The sequence below is a fragment of the Panulirus ornatus genome, chromosome 56, assembly GCF_036320965.1.
Source record: "Panulirus ornatus isolate Po-2019 chromosome 56, ASM3632096v1, whole genome shotgun sequence".
Taxonomy (NCBI): domain Eukaryota; kingdom Metazoa; phylum Arthropoda; class Malacostraca; order Decapoda; family Palinuridae; genus Panulirus; species Panulirus ornatus.
In genome coordinates, this window is record NC_092279.1 from 13,790,000 (window position 1) to 13,800,352 (window position 10,353).

Here is a 10,353-nt window from a genome sequence, read left to right on the forward strand (position 1 = left end):
ACAGCCTACCTAAAGTCAACGGGCGACAGCAAAATGGGAATGTCTGTTAATCCTTTTAATAGAACCATATATATTTTTTACCATACTATTCGCCATTTCCCGCGTTAGCAAGGTAGCGTTAAGAACAGGGGACTGGGCCTTTAAGGGAATATCCTCACCTGGCCCCCCTTCTCTGTTCCTTCTTTGGGAAAATTAAAAATAAAAAAAGAGAGGGGAGGATTTCCAGTCCCCCCCCCCCCCCATATATATATAAAACTTCTGGTTATCTCTTCCAGTATTTTATAGACCAAACTCGTTAAAGAGCCTGGTCAGTGATTTTTGCTTCATCTTTTCTTTCTTCCTTCTCCGTGTGCTTCTTCGTCATCTTTGTCTATTCTCGTCTCTTCCCCCACACCATCCCCTCTCCTTCGGCCTCGAGGTCACGTCAATATTCTCACATACATACCACGGCTGTTCGTACGTTCGAGGTAGGCTAATCTTGCATTCAGTCCAAGATATGCTCGCAGGGGTTCTTCACATTTATGAATAATATAAATCGTACCGCTGTGCTCAAGGGTCGTACGCAAGGGTCGTACTCAAGGGTCGTGCCGTCGTGCCCAAGGGATGAATGTTGTACCATGAAGTTTTAATCGCTCGTTCTCAACATGATAGAATGGCATGACCCCCATGAGGTGATCACACGTTGTCGATCAACCCTGATCCCTTTGTAGTAATTAGCTGAGTAAGGACTTAAGTGATCCATCCATCGTTGACAAGTTATACTTGTGAATTTTCTATGTGATTAGGTTATGATCTCTTGGTGAAGTTACCGGTGGCGTTACTGTACCATCAGAATATTTGAAAGAAAACGCCGTTTATATAATGAACACTAATGACAGAAAGAAAACGCGCTGGTAATTACAATTATTGGGTACACTAAGGGAAAATGGAAATGTATTAAAGAAAACGTGTGATTATCTACCAGTATGAGGGAAACTTAGGAAAATCGCATATACTTATGATGCTTTACGATAAGCAACACCATCGGCATACTTATAAAATACATTTTATCCTTTTGTTTTCCATCACTCGCCCAACACGTGTCATCAGGGATGTTTCTACTTAATGTGAAGTTTAGCCAAATTTAAGGCGATAAATCCTGTAAGTTTTGTGAATATGTTTTGTCATCATAGACCTTAGAAAACATTTTGTTTATTATTTTCTATGACAGGCTTAATTGGAGGTCCTATAACACGTCTGGCTGTCTTTGTATTTGACTTACGTCTGGTTAGCCATTGAATAGTATATTCTACGTTGTGTGCTATGAACAACTCGCTGAATATGTCCTCTTCCATGTTCTTGAAAACTTGTTCGAATAGATGCCAAAAAACAGTTTGTCTGTTTTACTCCTCTGATGTGGAACTCGAGTGGTAGATTAGGGGGCAATCTAGAGGAAGACGACAAAGATGGTGCCACCAAGAAAGAGAGAAGAGAAACTGGTGATCTGATCACAACCCGTAAGGTTTTAAACCAGTTTGATGACGGAAGATGCAGGAAAAGCACAACCAGAGGATATGAAATTAAATTGACCGAAAATCTTCTTTAAAAAATAAATTTAGCAATTCTTCTAATACGTGTTGTCGATTAATAGAATAAACTGAAAGGCAAAGCTGCGAATGCGAGTAAGATACAGAAATTTATATAGTTGTGTGATGATATAAGAAAGTCCAAGAGGCTGAGCCCTACGATGGGATCCCCCTACACACACACACACACACACACACACACACACACACACAGAACAAAGTGGCATGGTTCATTGCAGTTAGAAATAAGGTCCAACATTACTATAACATAATATAGACAAGTGCAAATGGAATATCATACAAAGTCATGTACCACACAACTCAGCGGGAACAAATATTCACAGAAGGCAAACAGACTTTGATCACAGCCAAAGTTTTAACAAGCATCTCACGCATTTTTCTCTTCTAAAACGATGATAAAATGGAGATTAAACTCAGCTTATCTGGTCAACAGTGCAATGACATTGTTTAAATTAGCAGCAAAAAAGAGAACAACAGCCTCCGCCGCCCTGGTAAGCCATTCCACAATAGTGCCCTCAGTGGTGTGAAATAGATATCGAAATCACAGTATACCTCGCGTGGCATGAGAGAGAGAGAGAGAGAGAGAGAGAGAGAGAGAGAGAGAGAGAGAGAGAGAGAGAGAGAGAGAGAGAGAGAGACTTGGTGGTGTGGAAAACGTCCAGCGAGTAACGACGAGCTGAGTGCGAGCCACGGTTAAAGAGGCGAGCGAATCAATGTCAGGGAAGCGCGCTCAGTCGTAGCCAGCATGTCCTGCAACGCACACCTGTTCCTCCTCTGCATCCTGGGTCAGTAGTCCTCTAGGGTTAGTTCTGTCAACATTTCAGCGTTTAAAAATCGCACTGACTGCATATTTTTGTATCTTATGTTTTAAAGACAAATCGTTTGGCTCTTTGAACATGTAGCTCGTGTGAGAGATAAAGACCAAAGAAAACATTAAGTGTATCACTTAAATTTGTTTCTTAAACGTAGTTTGGTATGAGGATAAGCAGCACCAATGTCTGCTGAAATGATTTGTAAACTTTGTCAGAAATACATCAGAAAAGACTTGCTTCAAGATGACCGTGACCAGATAAGTGGAGAAAATAGCGATGTATATTGACCATTTCCTGAAATTCCACTTTGAACGCCGCAAAGAAAAAAAGATAAGACAGCAAATTGAGTGAGTAAGGAAACGGTGAATTCAGCTTTTTGACAGTATTAGAGTAGTTGTTTGCAGTGAGATACACGAAGATCAGGTACATGTACTAGAAAATTCTGAAGTCCATGTAATAACATTTTGAGGGTAAAGATTGGCCTCACGAGTGTAATGGATTGATAAAAGAATCCTTGAATCAACGTACATAAATATAACATATACATAATTACAAACGCATACATACAGAAACAATGCGTGTTCGGCACTGTTTACTTGATATATTTTAGATAGATTCATTTGAGGAAGAGTGAAAAATGTTGTCAGTTAGACAATGTTAAAGATGATAAATAGTGACTAACAGACACTGTCATGGTTGGCGTCGAGGGCATGGGTAATAAGCGGCTAGGTTTGTTGATGTGTTGCTCGGGGCGGCGCGGCGGCCCACCGGCAGGCAGGCTCGGTGTCACGTCAAGTTATCCTTTCCGGTTTATTACAGCTCCTGTGCAAAATATACTCTCTATTCCCGGATCCCATTCCCGGAAGAAATGTGGGTGTCACTGGGAGTTCGGCACCCCTCAGAGATTCGTAACATTACTGCAGCGTTTTGGTAGACGAGCTGTTGTCAATCTACAAAGGAGGGCATATGCCAAAACCTTGCATCACCTATAATGTTCAAAACTGTACCCAGTAATTTCGACGGCTGATGAGGGAGGATTACCATTAAAGATACACCTGTTTATGGTAGGTTAGTGTGGATTGAGGTAGGTTAGTTTATGTTAGATTGAGTTAGGTTAGCGGGAACTACGTTAAGCTATTTCAGAATTCCAATGTTGCCAGAAGGTGCTAAAATCCGTGTAGGGGGAATGCCGTAACGTACGGCATGTTGTATTCCATGTGACACCGGAAGCCAAGTCTCCAGCTGAGTGCACACGATCCCGCGTTGCACCACCGCTCGTCCTTTCTTCCTAAAACTTCGTTGACAGTAACTACATTCGAGCATAAGACTGCGAACAACGTTGAAATTTACGTTACTATTTGATTTAAGAGGGAAAAGTCCGGTGCCAGCTAATGCATTTCTCATCTACGTCGCTTGCCATACACTTTTGAAAATTCGTGTAAGAAGAACAATACGTTGTTAGAAATGACTTCTCCCCCTGACTGGGAAATATTCAGAACAAAGCTCTTGTTGATCCTTCGATCACTCAGGTTATTAGCGGGCGCAGCCGGCGAGATTATCTATCCACTCCAGCCCAAGCGATAATGTACAAGTTTTAGATATCTAATCTGTGAGCTCTCGAACACTTCCACTAGTTGGTCCACAAGGTTTATCAGACAATGTTTAAAGTTAAGATTCTGGTACATTCACCTTTCACTTATCTGCGAGATAAAATCAATTAATTAACGACTTTTGAAAGATTTACGTCCTTCGCACCAGAAGGTTGTTGACATCTTAAGTGGGTGATAGGGTCAGGATTTTAACAGGATTTGATAAGTGAATCAGTGTGATTAAATGCGTAAAATCTTTGTTGATCATCGATCAACCCAACTGTACTGGCAGTTGGGTCTTGAGTGTGTGCATGCTTTATGTGTGTATCATACAAAAACAGAACACTACAAATAAGACAAATATATGATCTTCACTGTGAGTTTTATGGAATTATACATCATCTCTCTTCAGCGTTTCGCTGTAAGGTTCTGTTCGGCAGCAAGAGTTTTTGGAACAGAACAGTCCTAACAGTGGCTGACTTGTAGTGACGTAACTGCTCACATGACACATCCATGCAAATTCTTGACGAAGTGCTACGGAGGTCTCAGTTTGATTTCTTACTTTCAGGGGTGGCATGGGCACGGTACGAACCTACGTGGTCTTCGCTGGACACGCGCCCACTGCCCGAGTGGTACGACGGCGCCAAAATTGGCATCTTCCTCCACTGGGGAGTGTTCTCCGTTCCCTCCTATGGCTCGGAGTGGTTCTGGGAGTACTGGCAAGGTATGAATTCATTTACGTGTGCCATTAATCTGTTGCTGTAATTCATATGTAATAATTAAGTTTTTAAGTTAAGAAAAAGAGAATCTGGCTCAACCATTCAAGTACGAAAATGCAACCCTCACAGGATTTGAGATTCTTTGCAAACCTTCACAAGGGATACAATGATTTACTAGTTATTTCACTCGTGCTCTTTGGCTAGGTAAACAGTACTTTGATTACGTGGAGTTCATGAAGATGAACTATCCTCCGAACTTCACCTACCAAGACTTTGCAGCGCAGTTCACGGCCGAGTTCTACAACCCCGAGGAATGGGCAAGTATTTTCGATGCCTCGGGAGCTCGCTATGTCGTCCTCACCAGCAAACACCATGAAGGCTTCACGAACTGGCCCTCTCACTTCTCCTGGAACTGGAACAGCATGGACGTCGGGCCCAAGAGGGATTTGCTGGGTCAGTCATCCAGTATCGTACGAAGAATGTGCGGTTTTACATTTCTGTAGAATGTTGCTAAATACGTTAACAATTTGTCATTCCTTGCATTCTGTCTTTGATCCGGTTAGTGATGGTAATTGCTACGTACAACATACAGTAAGCCATGTAGAAAAACCCCTTATACCTGTAGATGTATCCTCTATGCAGAACACAAGGAGCTAAGGCTTCGAATTTCACCAGATTTATTACTTATAAACTGCAAAACAAGTTTATGCCGCAAATTTTGAATATTTGAATACATTGCATCAAACTACTTGACAAAGGACAAATAACCACTTATGCATGGGGAATCCGGTTACTATTACGTGAAGATCAGAAATCCGTATTTCTTTTAGAATCATAACATAAGACCTAGAGAAAAGACAAGTGCTCAAAAAATATCTTGCTGTCACGTATTAAGCAACATTACAAAATGCAGCTAAAATATCCCACATTTATCTTAATGTAATGAAGACTTGAAGAAACTCAAACACTTCTGTTTTGCAGGTGATTTAGCCAAGGCCGTCAGATCCAAGACTCCACATATACACTTCGGCCTGTACCACTCTTTGTTTGAGTGGTTCAATCCCCTGTTCCTAGCTGACAAAGCCAACAACTTTACCACGAATGACTTCGTAGTCAGCAAGACCATGCCTGAGCTGTATGAGTTGGTAGGTAACTAACTGCTAAGTCTTCAGTCCTCCTCCCTGCTTTTCACAGAATAAGACGGTTGTGGCCTCTTCCAAAGCAGTATCCCAAAAACGTGAAGGAACTGGTCTGTATAGATGTTTAAGACAATTTACAGGTAAATGGGACTTCATTCTTTATAACTGCTATCACTAGGTCATTGAAAGCCGCTTGGTAGATAAGCCAGGACAAAGATTGAACCAAAACATCTTGTTAATGGAAAAATACTTAACGTCAAAGCAAATGTGTTGACGGATACTCTCTTTTTGGCGCTAGAGACTTCACAGAGCAAGAATTATATAGTTTACTTAAGACATTTCATATTACTATTTAAAAAACAAATGCCCAAGGATCTGTACAGCTTAACAAATTTCAAAATCCCCAGGTGAAGAACTACCAGCCGGAAGTAGTGTGGTCAGATGGTTCCGCGGATGCCAATGACTGGTACTGGAACTCTACGCTGTTCCTCGCCTGGCTGTTCAACGACTCCCCGGTCAAGGACACGGTCGTGGTTAACGACAGGTGGGGTCGGGACATCCCTTGTCATCATGGCTCCTTCTACACCTGCCAAGACCGCTACAACCCTGGTATAATGATACATTAATAACTTGTACTTTTCATGCATTCGCACATTTTGTGGCCATTTAGCAAAAGAAACTTTGTTGACTAATCTGCACATAGTTCTGAATTAGCAAATGATACTCTAATTACCCCTTCTAACAGTATTTGCATATGAATTCCACCAGACGCGTAATCATAACATAGTGTCATCCATGTAGGCGTGCTGCAGCCACATAAGTGGGAGAACTGCATGACTCTGGACCGACGCTCTTGGGGCTACCGCCGTAACGCACCGCTCACCGATTACCTCACCATCCATAATGTTATATCTCAGCTGGCCCAGACCATTAGCTGCGGAGGTTTGTACACATAAAAAAAAATAAAAATAAAATGGTTAATACACCCTGTTTAGAATAATAGATACATTGAACTGATCGTCTGATTTCGTTCATTCCCGAGTAGGCAACATTCTGATCAACGCGGGCCCAACGCACGACGGTCGTATCCCACCCATCATGGAGGAACGCTTGCGACAGCTCGGCTCCTGGCTGGATATCAACGGCGAGGCCGTATACGACTCGAAACCCTGGGCGCACCAGAACGACACTGTCACCCCTGGAGTATGGTGAGTCATAGTCTGAGACATGCCAGGATATTGCCTCTTGCAGCAGTCATTTCATGATACCACATTGAACGAGAGGAGTGTTACGTGGTCGAAGACGGAAAACACTCCTGTTTTAGGTATTGAGTCAAAGGCCTAGGTTCATTGCCTCATACTAAAGGACGGCAGTCATATTCTCCCTTAATTGTTATATCATGTAAGTCTGAACCAGAGAAGGAAATGTATGATTAGCCAACTTTCATGAAACAAATTACTTTTTTTTTTTTTTTTACTGCAGAGGACTGTCGTACGGAGACTCTTTTAGTCATTAGGTAGGGAGTAATGTAGTCATCCGTGTGATAAATTTACTGATGAATTATTTGATGAGCATGTAATGATATGGTCAGTCCTCTGCTAAGGCAGGCAATGAATCATGTGACAAACCATTTGGTGAGATGTATGTTACAGATGATGACACACTGAACCATTTTATGAAATGTCTCATAGTTTAGGTGATGGATGATTCATGTTATGGCAGCCTAGCTTGTCATGATTTAGGTGATGAATGATTCATGTGATAGCAGCCTAGCTTGTCATAATTTAGATGATGGAATAATGTGATGGCAGCCTAGCAGGTTATGATGCATATGGTAAAAGGAATGGGCACTTACCGGGCGTTTGAAACTTGTTCTGTTACGCTCATACTTCCCACAGGTTTACCAGCAATGGTGGCCGAGTGTACGCCATCGTGTTGTCCTGGCCAAAGGGGGACCTTCTGACCTTGGGTTCGGTCATCCCAACCCCACAAACCCACCTGTCTATGCTGGGATACCACAGTGATAACATCCCTCACGGCCTTCAGGTAAGTTGATCATTAATAAGAGTCAAGTTTAGAATTCATTTGACGACAGATTTTGAAGAAGTAGATTTTAATGGGCAGCAGTAGGTAATGAATAGTATGAGAAATTCGAATGTGCAGTAAACCTGAAGAATTACCAATATATATCCTTGAATTTTGTGGATAAAACCCAACATGCTACATTTCTCAGAGGACATAGAATGCCTTTATTAGGCCTTTGTTATGCTCCGTATTTACAATGCTACGGCCACATAAGGTCCTCACATACGTACAGTAACTAATTGTCGAGTATTTTCATTTCAGTTCAAGTTTGTGAAGAAGGGGATGCAGGTGGTGTTCCCGCCGATGTCGGACGTGACGAGCCAGTGGGTGTGGGTACTGGTCATGTCGGGAATCAAGCCAGCCGCTGTAACAACTCCTCCAACAGTCATGTCATGGAATGATCCAGTTTAGACGCCATGTTTAATATCTCTGGTCATTGAAGACAATATATGGATATGCGATTCATAATGTAGCACATATCATGTAGAAAACAAGTATGTTGAATTTAATAATCATTTGCACCTTTGTTATAGGCCAGAATTAGTTGCAGTGCGTTTAAAATTCATATTTACCAAAATTATGTTTGTTCTCGTAATCAAAGGCAAATATTTCTTGTGATACGTTCCCGTGAACTTGGTTGAATGAATAGTGTGTCAGTAACAAGCATTAATGAATTATAGAATTTTCTATGTTAATAACTTTTTGATATCAGTTTTCCTTTACATATGAGTCCTCATAAAAGTGATTAACACCAATTATTTAAAATTCATCTATAGTTCATTTCAAATGGTTGGTTATTGAGGCTTTAGGGGCTATAAAGTTAAATGCCAGTTGTCTTGCCGCTAAGTTCTTTACGGCGTTATGAACTGCCAATGAATGATCTTGAACACCTTCAGGTACACAATAATTCTAGGAGCATAAACTTTCTTTGTGTATATATGTAGGTCTTGTTACATAATATTATTTTAGTGTGATTTTATTACTGTACAAGTTGGGTTGGTACATCTGGGATGGTTATGTTGGTATGCCTGCGACCCCTCAATCAAAACATTAGTGTTGGTGGATTCAGTGACGGGGTAAATAACCTCAAAAGTTATCATTTGTGTTGTCAGCTGCGGGACGGCATATCTTTTCTCGCCGATAGGCAGGTGAGGCCTGATATGTTCATGTGATGTTTGAAGTACACGAAAAATTAAGTGTATGACGTAGTGACGTGAGGTTGTGTGCGTGATCATTGGTGGAACTTCATCATGGTAGGATGCGTATTTTAAAGCCTAAGGTTTTTTGTTGTGTTGTTGGTGAAGCTTTGAACCCTGTTGTGTGGGAGGGAAATGATGGAATAACGAGTTGTTGGAAGTAGGAGTGAGAATGGTACTTTGTTGTTGCTATCGTTTGACGGTGCACGGGGACCGAGAGTGTTGGGCAGATAAGGGTGGGTGGTGCTTTGTTATTGCGATCGTGACGGTGCACGGGAACCGAGGGTGTTGGGCAGATAAGGGAAACATAGCAAAGCCATTTTCGATAATTTATCAAACTTTGGAAAAAATTAGAATCATATGCATTCCAACAAATATATTTTCCGGATTGTATTTTCAAAATTCATTTAGAAATATATTCAGATCTTCGATGACATTATATTTATGGACGACTGTTCTATGTAGCATTTACTAAAGACAGTCGGGTTGCAAATTCCATTCTCCTTTCGTAACCTACAATCGAAAGTGGATTTAGCATCGGACATAAAAGAGTTGCAGTTAGCTTACAAAACGGAAAAATAAGATGAAAACCCCACCAATCTGTACTTAAAAAGCTGACTTTTAACTTCAATTCATTACTATTTATAGTTTTATCACTATATTTTGGATTCCTTATTTATGTGGTGGTTTAGAGTAAATGAAGTAGGGACTGTTTTGATCCAGGAATATACATTAAAAACATTAAAAGTTTGTGTGTCCTCAAAGGCGACAGCTGGTATCTGTTATAGTTAGGAAGAGCGATGATAGGATGTCGCCACTGTCGTTGCTATGACATAGCATATCCTCTGCAGTTTAAAAATGTTTTATGTATGCCCTAACTTTCACAGCGCGTAGTATTGAATATTAGATAAGTGCACGAAGAAATTATCTTTTTGCATCTGCATATTGTAAAAGTGCGTGAAGTATAGTATTTGTTAATAAGGCAAATATGAAATACCACTTTTAATTCTATAATAAAGATTACATATAACATGAAAATTCCGTTATCACCGTCATTGCACATCATCATTCAAAGATCCCATAAAGAAGCTACATGCTTGACATAACTTTGATAAAATACTGTAATCATGTAGTCGTTAACATGGAAAAGGACCACATAACTATTATGTACACATACACATAGATGCGTTTGCATGAAGAATATTTCGTGATGAAAAATGTATCGTA

The 10,353-nt window shown here is 40.8% G+C and overlaps 1 protein-coding gene across 1 annotated transcript; it reads left to right on the forward strand.

Moving 5' to 3' along the window:
* Positions 1-2,234: 2,234 nt before the first annotated feature.
* Positions 2,235-8,628, forward strand: LOC139765910 (alpha-L-fucosidase-like). The gene is made up of 9 exons (XM_071693862.1): positions 2,235-2,371; positions 4,556-4,711; positions 4,911-5,159; positions 5,688-5,851; positions 6,253-6,454; positions 6,647-6,787; positions 6,891-7,053; positions 7,744-7,891; positions 8,192-8,628. Exons 1-9 carry the CDS (start codon positions 2,332-2,334, stop codon positions 8,339-8,341), a joined length of 1,413 nt encoding a protein of 470 aa, XP_071549963.1. The 5' UTR covers positions 2,235-2,331; the 3' UTR covers positions 8,342-8,628.
* The last annotated feature ends 1,725 nt before the right edge of the window (positions 8,629-10,353 follow it).